We start from the raw sequence: 20346 nt of genomic DNA, 5'->3' as shown, positions 1-20346 counted from the left end.
ATGTGAAATTCGTCAACAAGCAGATATGCTTCAATCTTAAAACTTCAAAAACTTCAGTGTTGAATCCTGGTACAGAATTTACAGACTTGTACGAGGATTCTAAGATTAGGATAGACCTTGTCAAAAACATCTCGTATATATATTTTGTATGCTGCAGGATTCCGATTAATAATCCAATATTTTTAGAAAAGGGGGATGCAAAACAAAACGGAGGTCCTGGGTTCGATCCCCGGCTGGGCAGATTGAGATTTTCTTTGTTGATCCAGGTCTGGCAAGTGGGAGGCTTCGGCCGTGGCTAATTACCACCCTACCGGCAAAGACGAGCGATTTAGCATTCCGGTACGATGCCGTGTAGAAACCGAAAGGGGTGTGGCTTTTTATCCTCCTCCTAACAAGTTAGCCCGCTTCCATCTAAGACTACATTATCACTTACCATCAGGTGAGATTGTAGTCAAGGACTTACTTGTAAAGAATAAAAAAAAAAATTGTTTTATTTTAATTGAGTATCCATAACCCAAACTTATTTTTTATATTTAACCGATACTCCGTATACCACTGTAATTATTATCAAAGAAAAAGAAAAAATAATAAAAACTTGTTTGATTATAAGTGGAGCTTTAGTTAGTGGGGTCTTTTCATGAATTTCATAATGTAATTCGGCATTTTCAATATGTACCTATTTAAATTTTGAAAAATAAATCGTTATTCTATGGAAAACAATATTTACTAAATAAAAATTAGGTAGAAATCTATTATGGCATATCGTCCTTATTTTTCTTTGACATGGTTAATATTTGTATTGAATTTTGTCTTGGTAAAAAAATGGGAAATAATTCATAAATTTCATTGAATTTTTAGCATTGTAATTTTTTTTTATAATATAAATAAATAATAAATAATATAGTCTAATTATAATTTTCTAACCTTAAAAACTACAACTTTGTTTACGATATTTCAGTATTCTCGATTGACAACAGGACGCCCTATTAGATCGATGCTTCTGACTAATTAAAAATCGAGCGTATTTTTCTTAGTAAAAACCGATTTTAGGTCCAAATCTACCGATTTTTTTAACCAAATCTACCGATTTCGCACAGTCACAGAGTACAATATAATACTGAAATGACCTTCATTTGTGGTCTGTGGAAATGACTGAAACGCACAGTGACGTCCGACCACAGAACACTAATACTCCTAGTCCGACTCTGAGCCGAGAACTCTGAACCAAAGACTTTGAGTCTTTGGTTCAGAGTAAATTAATTTATAGTTAAAAGGTACGAACCCGAAGTCCGGTTCGAGAAGAGACAAATATCATTGATTGATTGAACGAGAAATACAGGGTTACCAACTTAAGGGTATTCCCCCAGATTTAAGATTTTTAATTTGAAAATATTAAAATTTCTTTCTTTATTTTCATACAATAAAAAAAATATTAAATGTATTCAATGTCAACATGTATGATTTCAAAAAATCCGAATCTTCAGATGAAAACGTAATATTTTATAAATTAAATAAAAACTTTTGAAATATATTACAGCATATTATTTCTAAATCATTATGGATTTATATATTTTAGGGGGAAAACTCAATAATTAAGGCGATTTTAGAGGTTTTTGACACAAACCTTAGGGATAAATATTTTTGGGAGTTGGTAACACTGGAGAAAACAATAAACTAAATATATTCAAGAAATTACGAATACATTGTTCATTTTATTAAAAAATAATTTTGGAAGAAGGTAAGGTAGGAATATTTTCTATAAATCTGTCATTGTTCCTCTTGTTTTCATTTGCGGTAGAGTATGAATCAAAGAGTAAATTAATATAAATGAATTAATTACAACAATAATAAATATTGTAGTGCACAAATATTTGTTGAAGCCCCCAATGTTATTAGTTCGTATTTATAGGGAAGTGAAGTAAAAAAAATAGGTAATCATCTCTGTGATCTCCTTGCACCCTCACAACCCAGCCATCTGTAGATGGGACCTTGACCCGAGTCACTAGGAACAGAATTGTACACTAGGTAAGAGTTTGATTTAGTTTACCTTCTCCATATAAAGTGTAAAAAAATTAATCCATTTGATTATAGATAGAATTGCAGCATTTCATTTTTGTGTACTTTTAAGCAATTTACAAAAAATGTTCATAAAAGTTAATTTGAGGGTTTTGAATTACCTATAACCGATAGGGGGAGGATGGGGGGTGTGAATTTTCCACTTACTTCTGTTGTGCAGTTCCCAAGACATCCATAATTAAACCTAAAAGGGAATGCCGATCCCTAACCACCCGGCAATTTATTTATATCTAAGACAATAAAAGAAGAGACTGGCAAGAAACTTGAGCAAAGACCTTGGCCTCTCTAGAACTGCAGCTAGTTCTATATTAGAATAGGTATCCAAAGCTGCTCTAATAGGATCTTACAAAATTTGGCTAGGCAGGGAGAACAACACGAGCAGAGGAGGGGAGTGTTAATTGATTGAAAGAATTCCTTAACCCTACATCCTGTAGTTACAAGTCCAGGACACTGCTCGGGGTTTTTCTCTGCCACTTTCGCCTTTTTGGTACACCGGCGAAGAGAGATAAGAAGAGTTTTAAAAAAATGTTTGTTTTTTCTTCGAGAAACATATTTTTATTAAGCCAATTATTTAACCAGATCCTTATTTATTCATCATATTATTATCATCTCCATATACTTTTACGTGGGGGTATACCTTGGTTACCGGAGCCTATGTTGTATTTGCTGGTGGGCATGTGTCTTTGTAACTGTATTGCAGTAAAAACTGATTGTAATTAATGTTATCATATTAAGGATATAGAGAAAAAGAAATAATATTAGCTTGATTTGATTTATTTCAACCCCAAATGAAGACATGTACATTTTATAGCATTCTTAAGGGCAGGTAAATAAATACACTAGCAAGTCATCAGCAAACAAATGATGAGATGATATTGCAGATGTAACAATTTATGTTACAAAGACAGCTGCTACACAGCTGAATTTGATTAAGGTTGTTGTTGTGCTGTGACCATAATATCTAAAACCTGACTGAATTGGACAATACATATTTGTGTCTAATGAAGACTACGCTGCATATTGTTATGTCCTATCAATGTTATGTCGGAAGGATAAACCCCATAAACTCAGCATCCATTTAAAATTGAAATGAGTCATACAAATTTAACAATTATAATATGAACATAGTGACATTGTGTTTGACATATTAATATCAAAATATTAAAAGAAGGATATTGCAGGAGCAGTAGCAAAATGATGAAGACGGCAGTGACAGTGCTGCAGGAGATGATGATCAAGATGTGCGAGGTGCCCAAGTACGAGTGCATAGCGCAGGTGAGTCGGTCGGCGGGGGTCGGCGGCCGCGGTGAGCCGTCGCCGCCGGCCCGGCTGACTGTGGCGTCGCCGTTGCAGTCGGGCCCGCAGCACCAGGCCACGTTCGAGTACCGCTGCGAGGCGCGCGGCGTGGTCGTGTGCGGGCGCGCGCGCTCCAAGAAGGAGGCCAAGCAGGAGGCGGCGCGGCTCATGCTGCAGCAGCTGCACGCGCGCGGCGTGCCCGTGCCGGCGCCCTACGCCACGCCGCCGCCGCGCGCCGCGTCGCCCGCCGCGCCCGCCTCGCCCGAGCGGCCCGCGCTGCCCGGGCCCGCCGCGCCCGCCGCGCCCGACGCGCGCAGCTCCGTGGCGCTGCTGCGCGAGCTGTGCGAGGAGTACCGCCTGGGCGAGGTGCAGTACGAGCTGGTGGGCGACACGGGCCCGCCGCACCTGCGCCACTTCACCGTGCGCGCCGCGCTGGGCCTGCACCAGCGCTCCGCCACCGCCACCACCAAGAAGCAGGCGCGCCAGCAGGCCGCCGAGCAGCTGTACACCTACCTGCGCGAGAACCTCGCGCGCCTCACCAGGGACTTCGTGGAGGTGAGCGGCGCACTAGCTGCTACTTGACTGTACCTAGTGACGATAAAAACAAATTAAAATAAAACATTCTACTAACTTGAAAAACTTAAAAAATTACCCACTAAACTAAAAAGTAAAAAATAATATCATTATGTTCTTCCTGCCGATCAGTTCGTGCGCGGTAGGTACTAACCCAGTGATGTATACCTAATATCGTACACATCACTGGGTCAGCAACGCCTACAAACTTACATATGAAATTGTCGTACTATCGTACTGGCCATTTTGATCTCAAATCTTACCTGTGATTAAAAGTGAATTCTGTACGATAATCGGATACGCTCCTCGCAATGGCTGAACCCTAGCGAACCAGCCAAATTCTGCCCCAAACGAAAATTGGCACAAATAAATGACCTACTTGTGAGCATGTGGTGGACTAGTGCATGCATAGTACATGCACTACAGCTTCCTTAAATCTACACAATTACGGTCATGATGTCTGTTGTCAGCAACTGATGGAAAAGCTAGCTGCTAAACAAACGAGGCTGGTCAATCGCTCTACTTCAGGACAATGCTACAGAACACACTGCACTACAGATGGCTAGTTTCTGGAGGTGCTTCAGTTGAAATGTCAAAAATTCAACTCTGATGAGACCAAAGATTTTATTGATTCCCGTCCGAATGGTTTTTTTAGTAAAGGGATCAATAAACTACCTACTACACAAAAGTGCATAGATAGCAAGTACATACTTTGATGAAATAAATATATTTTTTATTAATTTATTATATTTAAGAAATTGACTTTTTCCCTTACAAAACGTCCCAATTTCATATGTACTTGACTTGATATTATGAGGTGACTTAATATTATGTGTGATTTTCTTACACGTCTTTAACCGTATAAGAAAATCATAAAGATTTAGGTTTTTCAGACAGCTTTTTTTTTTTCATGTGTTTCAGAAATGGCTCACCTGGAGTTTCAAACAAAAAAAGAGTTTTTACATAGGTTCAGGGTCTGTGAGTAGTTGGTGCACATACCTACATAAAGTATGACTTAAATTGGTTTCCTTATTGAATTATGACATCACACGCACAATTTTTATTATTTTTGTAGTAAAAAACATCTTTAAAAAAAAAGATAACTGTTAATAGTATAAAATAAGTAAATAAAAAACAAGTGTGCTTTACTGAAGTAAAATTTCTTTAGCTCACCCTGTCAACGTCCATTGGCCTGCGCCTCGCTCGACCACACTTGTCCTAACTCTAGGAATGTATGTATGTATGTATGTATGTCCCCACGTCAACAACGTGTAAAGAAGTTTTACTCCAAAAACTGTCAAGTAGCCATTTGTGTGTCTCCTTTCAATGACCAGCTTGTCGTCTGTTGTCGACAATATCTATTTGTGCTATAATTTGTATGTCTTGTGATAGGTATGTGTACCTACATATTATACAATTACTTTCTTAATGCGTATATTACTATTATTATGTATTGGGAGGAGTAATCTTTGTGCTGATCTCACATTCGACTGATCCGTCCGCCTCCTGATGCTCTGTGCGCCCGCAGGAGGAGGCGCTGCAGCGCGCGCAGGAGAAGTCGATCCTGCGCGCGCGCACGGACGAGGCGCTGGAGCGGTACGTGGAGCTGGCGGGCGCCGACGACGCGCCGTGGCGCCCCGACCTGGGCCAGCGCGTGGCGCACTACCACCTCGGTCTGCGCGCGCACCTCGGTGAGCGAGGCCGGCGCGCGGCGGCGGCAGCGGCGGCACCGCGCGTGCGGGCGGGCTGCGGCCGCGCCGGCGCCGCTGCCGCCGCCGGGCGTCGGGCTCGGCACTCCTCGGCCTCCCGCACACTACACAGGGCTCTGTACACGATGGACCCGGCAGCTTTTTGCTCATTGCGCCGGAAAACATTTGCCTATAATATTAATACAGATTTCTGAATTATGCTTGCCAGTATTTATATTTTTTTTTTACCAAAAAGTACATATATCATTCTCATTACTTAATGAACACCCCTCGTTTAAGTATTTTGATATCTTTTAAAGTGGAAATATAGGATTTTTGCGGCATAGACAATCGTATCTTTGTTTTAGGGTAACTTAGAAGTTGATTTATTTTTACAGCTTCAATGAAACGTAGAGAGTATAACTACACTATTGATCAAGTATAGTGCTAATACTATCAGACGTAAACCAGGATTAACTGTCTGAGGGCAGGTAGTCAAGCACGAGCGAAATCACGGCCTGGCAACCGCTAGTAGCAGGGTTAAATGATCCTTTTTACTGTTAACAAATACTCCCCTTCCCGCTCGTGTTCCCTCCCAGCCAAGTAACAATGCAATGGCCGGACTATACAGATAACTCACCCACTGAACTTCCGAATCACTCACTATTTTACCATTGCACCATCACTATTTAACCATCACTATTTAACAAATGGAAGACGAATATTGCCATTTCGAGAACGCGATTACAACTGACTCTAGCAGACTAGGGGGCAGGGTGCCCCACTCTGTCAAACGTACCGGCTACGCGCCATTTGGACGCGATGCTATTAGACGAGAGTCACGTGATCAACCCTTTACAGTCTTATTTATTTAACAGTAAATAATTAAATCCCATTTCCATGAAAACCTGATACTAATATAATCACAATAATCAACTTCGTAGATTTCGCTTACCGATCAATTAACTCATTCGCCGACATGTGCTTTTTACACCAGATGATATTGTTAATGTTTAAGTTGTGTCTACCTTAGTGGACAAGGGTCTTAAATTGTTCATTAGCGTTTCAATCAGAGATGTAACGGAGCGTCGATTCCGGTTCCGTTAAGTCGGAACTTCCGATTATTATTACACTTTCGGTTCCGATACTTTTGTATCGGATGTTAATCGGAGGTCGAACGAAACAAAGAAAAGTATGCTAAATGAGTACAATAAAGAAAAACGTATAAGTATCAGTGATGATCCGTTATTGTGGTGGAAAGTAAATGAAAATACAAAATTCCAGCCCCTACAATCAATTGCCCGGCAATATTTGTCATGTCCACCGGGCTCGGTAGCTAGCGAACAACTTTTTAGTGGTGCTGGCCTAATTTACGACTCTTTAAGAAATAGATTGGATGGAGACAAAGCATCAAAGCTTTTGTTCATAAAGTACAATACATTACTTTTGGAGTCCATTTTGATTTAATTTGTTTTAGCTTTTGTTCATTTATTGTAATGTAACCGAATGTAACACGCTACTTTGGGTTTTAATATTAATTAAACTTTAAATTCATTAATTTTATCTTTTGTTTATTTGGAATTATGCCAATTTTTTTTCACAGTTGTTTTTTATTTTATAATAAAAAATAAAAATGAAAAGAATTGACTATAAATCATGTTTTATTTGTCCTTAAACAAACTGACCCTGCCTCCGATTTCGATTCCGATTACGATAAACAAAATTTTAAAACTCCGATTCCGTTAAAACTACCTCCGTTACATCCCTGGTTTTAATAGATTAAAATTTAATTTTTTTATTTGAGACATGAATACCTACATTTTTAATATAAAAATTTTTAGTTTTACATATTCTTTTGACAATACGAACCAAAACGCGGTCAGTCATGATGGCTTCTATTTTGACTGTTTAATAACGTCACGTAAACACTAAACGTTAACCAAACGGAGTCTTTGACAAAATTTTATATATATATATATATATATATATATATATGTAAAAAGAAAACCTCTTTAATATTATTTCTTTTTAGTAATTTACTTTTTTTTTCATGACATTGTCACATTTTAAATATTCGATACATTATTATTGACTTAACAGCAAAACATTAAAATTTTTATTAAAATATAAAGTAGATGTAAATAATAGCTTTGAATGTTGTTTGTATATTTTATTTATAGGTAAGTTTTAGTTTAGTATTTAATTTAATTATTTAATGTAAAACTTAATATTGTAAATAACAAGTATATTTTATTTATAGAAACACAAACAAGCTTTTATTACTACTATCACATTCATGTGAAATAATTATCATTATAAAACAACATTTATGCAACTATTTTACGAAAAATGGAGAAACTGAGGTTTGATTTTGAAGTAAAACCAACAAGTGATGGAAAATCAAACGCAATATGTGTAACTTCGATTGCCACACCTGATGGTAAGACTTTTAGTATACCAGAGGAATATCAGCCGGTAAATCTCCACCAAACAATTTATAATACTCCAAACTTTATTAAGGTAAAAAAATCCTTGAATAAAAGATACCAAACGAGAAAAGTCTGGATAACCTTAACTAAGGAAATAAAAGATATTTATTTGGATGCGGAGCAAAATGTACAATTTTATGATTTTTATCTCGAAGAAATGCTAAACTATTCCGAAATTATACCTAGTGGTTCACATGGAGTACTAGAAAAATTGTTAGAAAAAATGCTTGAAGAAAGACAAAACAAACCTGAAAATCAAAATTTAGGGAATATTGCAAAAGATTTCATGATTGAAAAATTCAATGGTAGAAACTCAAATGCTTATCAATGGCTAAAGGATTTTAATAAAGAATGTGAACGTTTTGACATAAAGGAAGATATAAAGAAAATTAAAGTTTTAAAAAATTTTATGGAGCAATCTAGTGTCGATTGGTATAGTTGTATGATAATGAAACATACAATAGAATCAAAATGGGACAAATGGGAAAAAAGTTTTTGTGAAACATTTGCAAACAAAGGATTGTCACCCATTAGATATGCTCTGTCCTTTAAATATCAAACAGGTTCATTACTCGCATATGGTTTAAGAAAAGAAAAACTTTTACTGGAAGTAAGGAAATCAATTGATACCGAAACACTTATTGACCTTATAGCGGTTGGATTACCGAATTATGTGGGGGATCAGTTTGATCGAGCAGCTTTAAAAAGTACTGAGGATCTTTATTATGAAATTGGGAAATTGGAACACCTTGTAAGAAATAATAAATATGATAATAAAAACAGTATTTGCTCTGACACTAAATTAAATAAAAAGGAACAAACAAAACCATGCACCATATGTGTAAAAGAAAAAAAGGGGAAACGTTACCATTTAATAGAAAATTGTTGGTTTAAGGATAAAGATAAAACAGGAGTTGTTAAAACTGTAAATAACTCTGAATTGGAAGTTGAACTGAATGAAGAGAGTCCAAAAAACTAGATGTGCCACCATTAATAAAAGTAAAGTTACTATTGAATGATACGTTAGATATTTCTGGAATTTATGATTCAGGTTCGAATGTATCATTGATTAATGCAAAATTATTAAAAATACAGAAAAATGATAATTCAAACAATACCCAAATAGTAAGCTTGAAAACTATTAATGGTGAGAAGAAAACAAAAGGTATAATAAAACTTAAAATAAAAATATACAATATTGAAAGAGTTATGGATATCTTCGTAATAGATAATGAACATTTTAATTATGACTTTTTGATTGGACTAGATTGTATTAAAAACTTTAAGTTGATGCAAAATGAACAACTAAAAATCGTACAATTTAATGATCCAAAAGAAAATGAAGACATAAATAAATGTGAAGTGAATTTCAATGAACATATTGACACGGCAAATTTTGAAATATTGGTAAATCATCTTGATTTATCCCAACAATCAGAAATTGATAAGTTGGTAGAAAAATATAAACAAGTGTTTGCTAAGGATAAATATGATATCGGCACTGTACGGGATTATGAAGCACATATTGATTTAAGTGTAGATAAATATTGTTGCAAACGTCCTTACAGATGTACAGCTGAAGACAGAATAGAAATAGAAAGCCAGATATCAAAACTATTAAAAAATAATTTAATTGAGGAATCTTATAGCCCATTTGCTGCCCCAGTTACTTTAGCATATAAAAAAGAAGACGGTAAGAGAACAAGGCTATGTATAGATTTTAGAGAATTGAACAAAATTGTTATTCCCCAATCACAACCATTTCCGTTGATTGAAGATTTAATGATCAAAGCTGTGAATTGCGAATATTTTTCTACTTTTGACATAAATTCAGCCTTTTGGTCAATTCCTTTGAAAATAGAAGATAGATACAAAACTGGCTTTGTTACACAAGAAGGACATTTTCAATGGACGTGTCTTCCGTTTGGATTAAAGACTGCGTCAGCCATTTTCCAAAGAATATTGGGAAATATTATAAGAAAATACGAACTTTCTGGTTTTGCAGTAAACTTTATAGATGACATTTTAATTTTTTCTAAAACTTTTGGAGAACATATATTACATATATCTAAGTTACTTGAGGCAATACTAAAGGAAGGCTTAAAACTGAAATTTTCAAAATGTACTTTTGCGGAAAAATACGCAAAATATTTGGGTCACATAATAGAAAATAATTCAGTAAGGCCTTTGAAAGATTATTTGTCTGCTGTAAAAAACTTTCCACTTCCAAAAACAAAAAAAAATATACGCCAATTCTTAGGAAAAGTTAATTTTCATCATAAATTCATACCACACAGTGCAATTATTTTAGATCCATTACACAATTTATTAAGAAAAGATGTGAAATTCATATGGACTGCAGAATGTCAAGAAGCATTTGATAAAATAAAAACATTATTATGTTCAAAACCAGTTCTAAATATTTTTGACCCAGAACTACCAATATACATTTATACAGACGCTAGTATAAAGGGTGTAGGAGCGGTTTTGAAACAAAAAGATAAAAATGAGGATATAAGACCAGTTGCTTATTTCTCAAAAAAGTTAACTGAAACTCAAAAAAAGAAGAAAGCTATATACCTAGAGTGCCTAGCAATAAAAGAATCTATAAAATATTGGCAACACTGGCTTATGGGAAAAGAATTTATTGTATATTCAGATCATAAACCATTAGAAAACATGAACATTAAATCAAGGACTGATGAGGAACTAGGAGATTTGATGTATTATTTATCTCAATATAATTTCAAGATAAAATATAACCCAGGAAAATCCAACCAGGAAGCCGACTGCTTAAGCAGAAACCCAGTTTTAGAACCACACGAAAACAGAGATGATTGTTTAAAAGTTGTAAATTTAATAAGTCTACAAGATATAAAGAATGACCAATATAGAAATCAAGACCTACAAAAACAAAAACTTATTAAGAAAAATGGAATTTACTACAAAAAGAATAAAAGACGGGAAAAGATTATATTATCAGAAGAGATGAGCATAAATCTTATAAAAGATGTTCACGTTAGTTATTGTCACATTGGGAGGACCCAGATGATAAATAAATTAACACCATTTTATACAGCAAAAAATTTCATCAAAAACATTAAAGAAATGTGTGATGAATGTGAAACTTGTATTAAAAACAAATCAAGGAAGAAATCAAAATATGGTTTAATGTCTCATTTAGGTCCTGCAACACAACCTTTTCACATTGTATCAATTGATACCATTGGCGGTTTTGGAGGATCACGATCAACAAAAAAATACTTACATCTTTTAGTTGATCATTTCACAAGATATGCTTATATTTCTACATCAAAGACACAAAGCTCCACAGATTTTATTAAACTAATGAAAAATGTTACAGAAACTTACAAAGTAGATATGGTATTAACAGACCAGTACCCTGGTATCAATTCCAAGGAATTCAAAGAATTTCTGAACCAGGAAAATATAAAAATGATTTTCACTGCTGTGGATACACCTTTTTCAAATGGACTTAATGAAAGGCTAAATCAAACATTAGTCAATAAAATAAGGTGTAAGATTAATGAAAATCAGAATAAAACAGCATGGAGTACAATTGCGCAAAAATGTGTAGAAAAATATAATGAAACAGAACACACTGTTACGAAATTTGCTCCAAAATACCTTTTACAAGGAGAAAATGTGAATATTTTGCCAAATGAACTGAAATCAAGATACACTAAAGACGATCTAGAAAGAGACAGAAAACTAGCTCTGGAAAACACACTAAAATCTCACAATTATAATAAAAAAATATTCGACCAGAATAGGCAAGAATATAGATTGAAAATAGGAGATAGAGTATATGTAGAAAACGGAAATCGTTTAAATAGAAAGAAAACCGATGAATTAAGAATTGGACCGTTCAAAATTGTACAAAGGATTTCCAATTCAATCTATGAAGTTGATACCGGCCACAAAAAAGCGGAATCAAACTTTTATCATATCACAAAACTGTATCCTGTTCTTAATGAGAGAACAATTATAAATTAGAGAACATTATTTAGATAAAGTTCTTTTTTAAGGGGGGGAGATGTAAAAAGAAAACCTCTTTAATATTATTTCTTTTTAGTAATTTACTTTTTTTTTCATGACATTGTCACATTTTAAATATTCGATACATTATTATTGACTTAACAGCAAAACATTAAAATTTTTATTAAAATATAAAGTAGATGTAAATAATAGCTTTGAATGTTGTTTGTATATTTTATTTATAGGTAAGTTTTAGTTTAGTATTTAATTTAATTATTTAATGTAAAACTTAATATTGTAAATAACAAGTATATTTTATTTATAGAAACACAAACAAGCTTTTATTACTACTATCACATTCATGTGAAATAATTATCATTATATATATATATATGAAATGAATCCATATATCCCTTGGTCACGCCATCACGCGTGAACGGCTGGACCGATTTTACTATTATTGTTTTTATGTGTTTGTTATTGTCAGAAGAAGTTTCTTATGAAAAAAAAAATTGAAGGGGTTGGGTAGTTGAAAGTTTACATAGAGTTTCACGCGGGCGTCGCTATAGTTAGTTAATAAAATTACTTTGACGTTTATTCCTTTTGTGACATAAATAATATCATGACGTCACAAAATTGACGACAGCGTTTTTGTCGTCTGGCAAAATTTTATAAATACGTAGGTATTTATAAAATTTTGCCATAATTTTTAAATTGTATTTTCTATGAAATCCTTAACATTTATTAACTCTTCAATTCCCATGTCAAGGCTAATATAGATTTTTCGTTTTTCTTTGGATAACATAGCTTACAAACACTTAGTTATTAAAAAAAAATTAATAAAATGTAAATGAACCACCCCCATTTTTTTTTATGGGCGTGTCACCCACAGGTGACACTGGGCATTGAGGCATTGTTTTTTCCTATAAGTATACTTGAGACTATACTTATAGGAAACAGCATTTTTCTTATTCTTAGGAATGAAACGACAGATTCTATAATAATGTGTATTTATGTAAACAAATAGGACACTCAATTACTGTGAAAGCTGTACCAACACTATATGAAAACCGATATTGCATTGGGATACATTTTATAGTGTGGTGGTTTGTACATACGCATCTTTGTTGAGTGTCGATTTGCGAGTGATCGTCAGCTCTTCCAGCGCTCCTAACCTCAGTAGGGACTTTCAGCATCATCTGCAGAGATAGATTCACAAATTGCCGATCGAAGGCTTGTCACATTTTTGCAAGTAGCAACATTTCACCGAAAAACGCAGTAAGGCTAGTTGTTTTTTGACCATCTCTTGTCTCAGTTCAGACATTATTATGACAAGCTGCATCTAAGCTAAAAGCAAACTAAGTCATGCTGTTGTCATGCTACTTGGCTACAATATGTTCTTTAGAAGCTTGACGTAAGGAAGAGCCTAGCTCTTTCTCTCGTTCTCAAGTTTTATGAATTGCAGAAGTCCAAACAATTTTCGTGACCAGTACCCGTACCCCAACATTCTGCTCTCGTAACTACTCGAAATAATAGTAAAGTATATTTTGTATTACAACATGAGAGCGAAGCGATGTGACTGGGGAGATGTATAATATTAGCTACGTTTCTTCCCTCTATCTTCACCTGTAACAACACCATCATAAGGAGAAAATAAAATAATATCGCCTGAGTTCTCCTCTGTCTGCAACTCTAATCCTAGGTCAACCTGTAATACGTAATAAAGTTATAAAAAAACATCACCACATAGCGATAAGGCCAAAATGTAACAAGTTTTTTCCTAGAATAAAGTCAGGACAATTTGTTATTGCAATGCCCAGTGTCACCTACAGGTGACACTGCATACTTCCGACGTTGTAACAATAACGCTATAAGTTATTTTTAAAATAAGAAACATTTGTACTACAGCTTATTTATTCCTTTATTACATGTAATAAGTAAAAAAACAATACTTACGGTCTAGGCATTTATATTTCACTTTATATCGCAAGAGATCACACAAACTCAGACTCCTTCAATTTCGCGCTAAACAACTGAATGAATTTGACACATGACATATTGCTAGTGTTATCAAAAAAAAATAATTGATAATGTTACATATTGGCTTCGAAACAATAATAGTAAATTTGAAAAATAATATCTCCTTCTGGTAGAAAAAAAATATTAAACGTCTGTCACCTCCAGGTGACACTGGGAATTAAAGAGTTAATTGATATTTTAGAAGCTTTATTCCACATGTACAAAATGAAATTAATATCGTTTATATTTTTGATATGAATAAAATATCTAAGTTGTGGTATCGTTCGTATCGTGCTGAGTGAGCGCTCGTGTGCGCAGGCGAGGACACGTGCGCGCGCGGGTTGCAGGCGCTGGCCGAGCCGCAGGAGGCGCCCGAGCGCGCGCTGCGCCGCGTGTGCGACGAGCTGGGCCTGCGCCTCGAGACCCTGGCGCTGGGCGCCGCAGGTGAGTGCGCGCGCGGGCTGCAGGCGCTGGCCGAGCCGCAGGAGGCGCCCGAGCGCGCGCTGCGCCGCGTGTGCGACGAGCTGGGCCTGCGCCTCGAGACCCTGGCGCTGGGCGCCGCCGGTGAATGCGCGCGCGGGCTGCAGGCGCTGGCCGAGCCGCAGGAGGCGCCCGAGCGCGCGCTGCGCCGCTGACAGTGACTGTCTCGGTCGCCGGCAATTGTGTCATTTTTTTTTTCATTTTTTATTAGGAAAATCAACGGCTAATACATTACATTCGTGCTTATAACTATGTACATTAATAGAGTAAGTAAGTCATAGAGTAAGTGAGTATTCAAATGGCGCTCACTGTACGCAGACACGGAATCGGTGTCGGTGGTGAGGCTGGCGTCCACGTCGCCGGCGCTGTCGTTTGCGGGCCCCACGGCCGCCGCCGCCGCCACCGCCGCGCTGCGCTACCTGCGCCGCACGCTGGCGGAGCAGCCGGCCGCGCCGCAGCCGCACTAGTCGCCTGCGCTACCTGCGCCGCACGCTGGCGGAGCAGCCGGCCGCGCCGCAGCCGCACTAGTCGCCTGCGCTACCTGCGCTGCACGCTGGCGGAGCAGCCGGCCGCGCCGCAGCCGCACTAGTCGCCTGCGCTACCTGCGCCGCACGCTGGCGCCGCTGCCGCACTAGTCGCCTGCGCTACCTGCGCCGCACGCTGGCGCCGCAGCCGCACTAGTCGCCTGCGCTACCTGCGCCGCACGCTGGCGGAGCAGCCGGCCGCGCCGCAGCCGCACTAGTCGCCTGCGCTACCTGCGCCGCACGCTGGCGGAGCAGCCGGCCGCGCCGCAGCCGCACTAGTCGCCTGCGCTACCTGCGCCGCACGCTGGCGGAGCAGCCGGCCGCGCCGCAGCCGCACTAGTCGCCTGCGCTACCTGCGCCGCACGCTGGCGGAGCAGCCGGCCGCGCCGCAGCCGCACTAGTCGCCTGCGCTACCTGCGCCGCACGCTGGCGGAGCAGCCGGCCGCGCCGCAGCCGCACTAGTCGCCTGCGCTACCTGCGCCGCACGCTGGCGGAGCAGCCGGCCGCGCCGCAGCCGCACTAGTCGCCTGCGCTACCTGCGCCGCACGCTGGCGGAGCAGCCGGCCGCGCCGCAGCCGCACTAGTCGCCGCAGATATTGTCATGTTTACGATTTTAGAAATGATTCACGCGGCAAATACAAAAGCAGAGAGGGTACAAAATTGTATGAAGCCTGTAATAGTATTGCATTTCTTAAATATAGTATAAATAAAATGAAAAAGCTTTTACTTCAGTAGGTACCATTTTTACAATTTCAACTTATAATCTAACATTAATTAAAAATAAATAATTACACTAAGTACAAATCGCCTGTACGGCGAAGGCTCCCCCAAATCTTTCCACTATTCTTTGCTGTACGCATCCAGACCTTGCCACTCGTTTGTGAGAAGGCGTCTCTCTATCTGCTTTTCTGACGTCCTCTTTTTCTTTTTTCGCCCCCTACTCCTAGCTACCCATTCGGTCACCCTTTTGGTCCATCTATCGTTCTCCCATCTACAGATATGCCCAGCCCATTTCCACTTTAAAAATCGGATCCTTTTATTATATCCATCAGTTGTGCTTTCCCCTTATTGTTTTGTTTCTTTCTCGGCCCTTAATTTTTACACCCAGTATGCTTCATTCTATTTTCCTCTGGCAGATAAAAAGTTTATCCTCCTCTTCTTTTTTTTATAAATAATATATAAGACTAAATTCTTAACTTCTGATAACGGAGAAGCTGTTTCCTCATTCATCATAATTACGAGCAGAACCGCTGACCTGACATTGGTCATCGGCTCTGCCATTTGCACGGTTCACTTCGCATAACCTCACTAATCGCTTACACAGTTAACTACTCAGTTTTACTATTTATCCTGATATTTATGGTAGAGGAAACACCTCGAGCAGATTGTATCATTGTACGCCATACGTGTCAAGGATGGCAAACACCCAAAGCAACACTATCAATTATTACCGGAATGACTTACTACTACAGTTCTACCCTCTAACTACAATATTGATCAAGGATAGCGTTGATACTATCAGATGAAAACCAGGATTAACATTATCATGAAATTTTAATCATTATTTAATTATCATTTGAAGAAATACGTGTCGATTTTTGAGCTCCACAACACTGGCAGCAGAGGGCACCAGTCACTTACAGTGCCAGTGTACGTGCGTTGGCGTGTACACATGTCTTGTACCGAATCGTAAATCTATGTGTGTAACTGTATAACATTCTATATATATTAAATATATAAATAAATACACTTGTGTCAAAGATTCATGTTTTATTCGTTATCAACCCATATTCGGCTCACTGCTGAGCTCGAGTCTCCTCTCAGAATGAGGGGTTAGGCCAATAGTCCACCACGCTGGCCCAATGCGGATTGGCAGACTTCACACACGCAGAGAATTAAGAAAATTCTCTTGTGGGCAGATTTTCTCAGAATGTTTTTCCTTCACCGTTTGGGACACGTGATATTCAATTTCTTAAAATGCACACAACTGAAAAGTTGGAGGTGCATGCCCCGGACCGGATTCGAACCGGATATAGAGGCAGGGGTCATATGCACTGGGCTATCACGGCTCTTAATGTTTTATTAATCAAAGGCAAGTAATAGATCACACTCTACCGAGTAGAAGGAGATCCGGCATACCTAACAAATAGGTATAGAAACACTCGTCTGTTATTTACTTGGGATAAGAAATATATGATAGAAAATATTTACTTCGACACATTGCAAATACCTATAAGTTACGTATAGTTACGGCCGGATAGATTAAAATATTCTCTTTTTATTGTATTTATGTCATTTATTGATGGAGCTGTATAGATAAGTAAATTCAAGTTCTTACAAACTATTCAACAACCATTCCTTAGAAGTACTATACACATGGCTACTTTCATAAACTTAATGTCTGGCTGGTCTGGTCATTAGATTTCTATAAGAAAAAATGAGAAAAGTACAGGGACTTTGCTATAAATAAAACAATATTGGAAAATAGGTATATATTTTAATTAATTTTTACCGCAAAATTTAATAACATTTTACACTGGCGAGTGCTGCACATGTAACACCTTACAATATTTCCTGCAAGAACCACTTGTGAAGCGTTACGAGAGTTGTGAGCCTTCGGTGACGTGTCATGCGGAGCTCCCCCCCACATATGATATACTGACTGACTTACTGATGAATACATAATGGTTTGCTACACATTCATACATTACACTTATGTAAATATATCTCAAATCAAGATTAAGGCATTATAAATTTAGAATAGTACTTTTAGTTTAATCATCAGATATTTCTATATCGGAGGAGTCGCGGCGTCTCCGCGTCGTGCGTTCGGAGGTGAGCGCCTGCAACCACGACGACGTCTTCTGCGCCGCCGAGCGCCGCGGCGTGCTGCGGCGCTCCACCGGCGCCGGCGCGGGCGGCGACACCGCGCGCGCGCCCCGGCCCGCGCCCCGCCCGCGCGCCCTGGTCCGGCCGCCGCGCGCGCCCCGCCCGCGAGCCCGCGTGCTGGGCGACGCCTCCTCGTCGCTGGAGAGCAAGATGGATTCGCTCTTCTTGGTGGCGGCCGCGGCTTTGGTGGCGGTGGCAGCCGCCGTGGCCGCCGCCGCGATCACCGTCCGCAGGCTCTCCTCGTCGGCCGCGTCGAGGGCCTCCTTGCACGTCTTGAGCTGCTCGTCCACCTCGTCGACCGTCTCGGCGCTGGACTGGAGCAGCAAGTCCACTGCGCGCTGGCGATGCGCGTCCAGCACGCGCCGGAACACGTCGTCGTCGCGCTTGAGCGTGAAGTCGCGCACCGCCTCCGTGACGGCGCGCACGGACAGCACGGCGAGGCGCCGCTCGGCCGGCTGCGCCGCGTAGTAGGCGCGCAGCAGGGACTCCACGTCCGCGGCCTCCGCCGCCGCGCCGCCGATGTCGACGTCCGACGATTCATCGATTCGCTCTTTACGCTCTCGGAACTTCTTTTCCCTTTTCATGATGAGAATATCTTTAGGATTGGCGACGAGGCCATTGAAGTTCTGACAGAATCTGACTCTGTTGAAATCTTGACCTTCGTGCTGGAAGAACACGCTGAGCCTGACGAGGGGCAGCAGTGGTTGTTTGGGATCTCCGCTGTGAAGTATTTCAGCCTCCTTGATGGCCTCGTTGACCTTCTCTGTCAGTAAGCTTTGAACTTTTTCTTTTTCATTGACGTCTTCCTGGTCAAGGTTCTCCTCTGACAGCACCACAGTCTTGAATATGAACGGGCGCACCGTTTTCAAAGGCAGAGGCGTCACAATGTACTCCTTCTGGTGCAGCTGCAGCAGCACACAGTGCTTGGGCAGCGCCTCGCCGGCCGCCAGCGACGTGGCCACCGTGCTCCCGGGCTGGACCACCAGAAAATTCTCGTTTTCCCTCTTGACATCTTTAGCGGCGAACACCTGACTGTCGTGTTCGTGACCCCACACCACGAGGTCTAGAAACGAAGGCAACACATTCTCTGGTATGAAGTTGTGAGGCCCTCGGTCGGCTCTGTTCTGGTGCAGCACCAGCATGTTGAACCACTCGCCGCTGTCGTCCACCAGCTCCATCTCGACCTTCTTCTCGAGGAAGAGGCGTGCGAGGCGCTGGTCCTTGATGTGGCTGAGGCCGTACAGCGCCAGGCGCGAGCGGCCCTTGCGCAGCAGCACGGGCGCGATGCGCACGCGCGAGTAGTCGCTGCAGCGCCCGAAGTAGTTGACGAGCCCCGAGATGGACAGGATGTCGAGCGAGCTCACGCCGTGCTGCCCCACCGGGTCGTCGTGGTTGCCGTGGATCGACAGCACGGGATACGACACGTTCAGATTCGGGTCCTCGTAGTTGACGGCGCGCGAGAAGTTGTCCAACTGGTCCGAGAGCACCTCGACGGAGACCGGCTTGTCTCCAAGACAATACTTGCGAAGGATCTGCGTGCACTTGAACATGCAACTCGGCGAGGGCTTGGCGTGGTCGAAGAGGTCTCCTCCCAGCAGCACCAGGTCGACATCGTACTGGACGGCCAGGGAGAGCACTTCTTCGAAGGCTATGAAGCTATCCTCGCCGCGCACGGCGTCGTTCTCGAGATGGCCTAGGTGAATGTCTGAAGCTATCAAAACTCTAAATGTGTCGTCCGATGACCAAGTATCGCCATCGTTTTGCACCATAATGACTTTTCACATAAACAACTATACTTTATTTAGTAAATGCAATTATTTTGCAAACACAAAATCAAAGAATTTAGTTTACAGTTTACAACTTCACAACAACCGCGCCACCGGATTTTTTGACATTTATTTGCACAGATTACTGATTATTTAAGTGATATTTTTTTAAACTGACTTTACTGGAAGTGAGTTCTAGCTTTCTTGGGACTACATTCCACTTATATTCTGTTACATGTCTGCTACACTACTTGTACCGACTCGTAAATCTATGTGCTACTTAGACCATTAAAAAGAATGGACCTGTTTCGCACCCAAATTCACCATCAAAATAGTCTGTCGTTTTTTGAGTGGGGACGAGGTAAACTCACACATCGAAAACATTTAACACCATTAAGTATATTCTGTGTCCATACACTACACACAACTATATAATTGACTCGCAATATACACACGCGTAATTTTTACACAAACTAACCAACACATCGCTTAGACTATCCACAAAATATATATTATTTAAAGAATGTTCGATTACTTGATCGATTTT

At 39.9% G+C, this 20346-nt stretch overlaps 2 protein-coding genes across 6 annotated transcripts; one reads left to right on the top strand and one right to left on the bottom strand.

Moving 5' to 3' along the window:
• The first annotated feature begins 1583 nt into the window (after positions 1-1583).
• Positions 1584-16904, top strand: LOC112051166 (double-stranded RNA-binding protein Staufen homolog). 5 transcript variants are annotated; one of them, XM_052882044.1, is made up of 6 exons: positions 1584-1738; positions 3258-3351; positions 3430-3927; positions 5474-5541; positions 14459-14584; positions 14939-16904. In XM_052882044.1, exons 2-6 carry the CDS (start codon positions 3271-3273, stop codon positions 15207-15209), a joined length of 1044 nt encoding a protein of 347 aa, XP_052738004.1. In that variant the 5' UTR covers positions 1584-1738; positions 3258-3270; the 3' UTR covers positions 15210-16904. The 5 variants fall into 5 exon arrangements, with proteins under 5 accessions (XP_052738004.1, XP_052738007.1, XP_023945450.2 ...); XM_052882047.1 differs by having other exon boundaries at positions 5474-5618; XM_024089682.2 differs by having other exon boundaries at positions 5474-5636.
• A 717-nt stretch (positions 16905-17621) lies between these two features.
• LOC112051167 (double-strand break repair protein MRE11) lies at positions 17622-19947 on the bottom strand. The gene has a single exon (XM_024089687.2). The coding sequence runs from the start codon at positions 19800-19802 to the stop codon at positions 17919-17921; it is 1884 nt and encodes a 627-aa protein (XP_023945455.2). The 5' UTR covers positions 19803-19947; the 3' UTR covers positions 17622-17918.
• Between the last annotated feature and the right edge of the window lie 399 nt (positions 19948-20346).

The sequence above is a fragment of the Bicyclus anynana genome, chromosome 6 (genome assembly GCF_947172395.1).
Source record: "Bicyclus anynana chromosome 6, ilBicAnyn1.1, whole genome shotgun sequence".
Classification (NCBI taxonomy): domain Eukaryota; kingdom Metazoa; phylum Arthropoda; class Insecta; order Lepidoptera; family Nymphalidae; genus Bicyclus; species Bicyclus anynana.
This window is presented reverse-complemented; position numbering and strand designations above follow the sequence as displayed.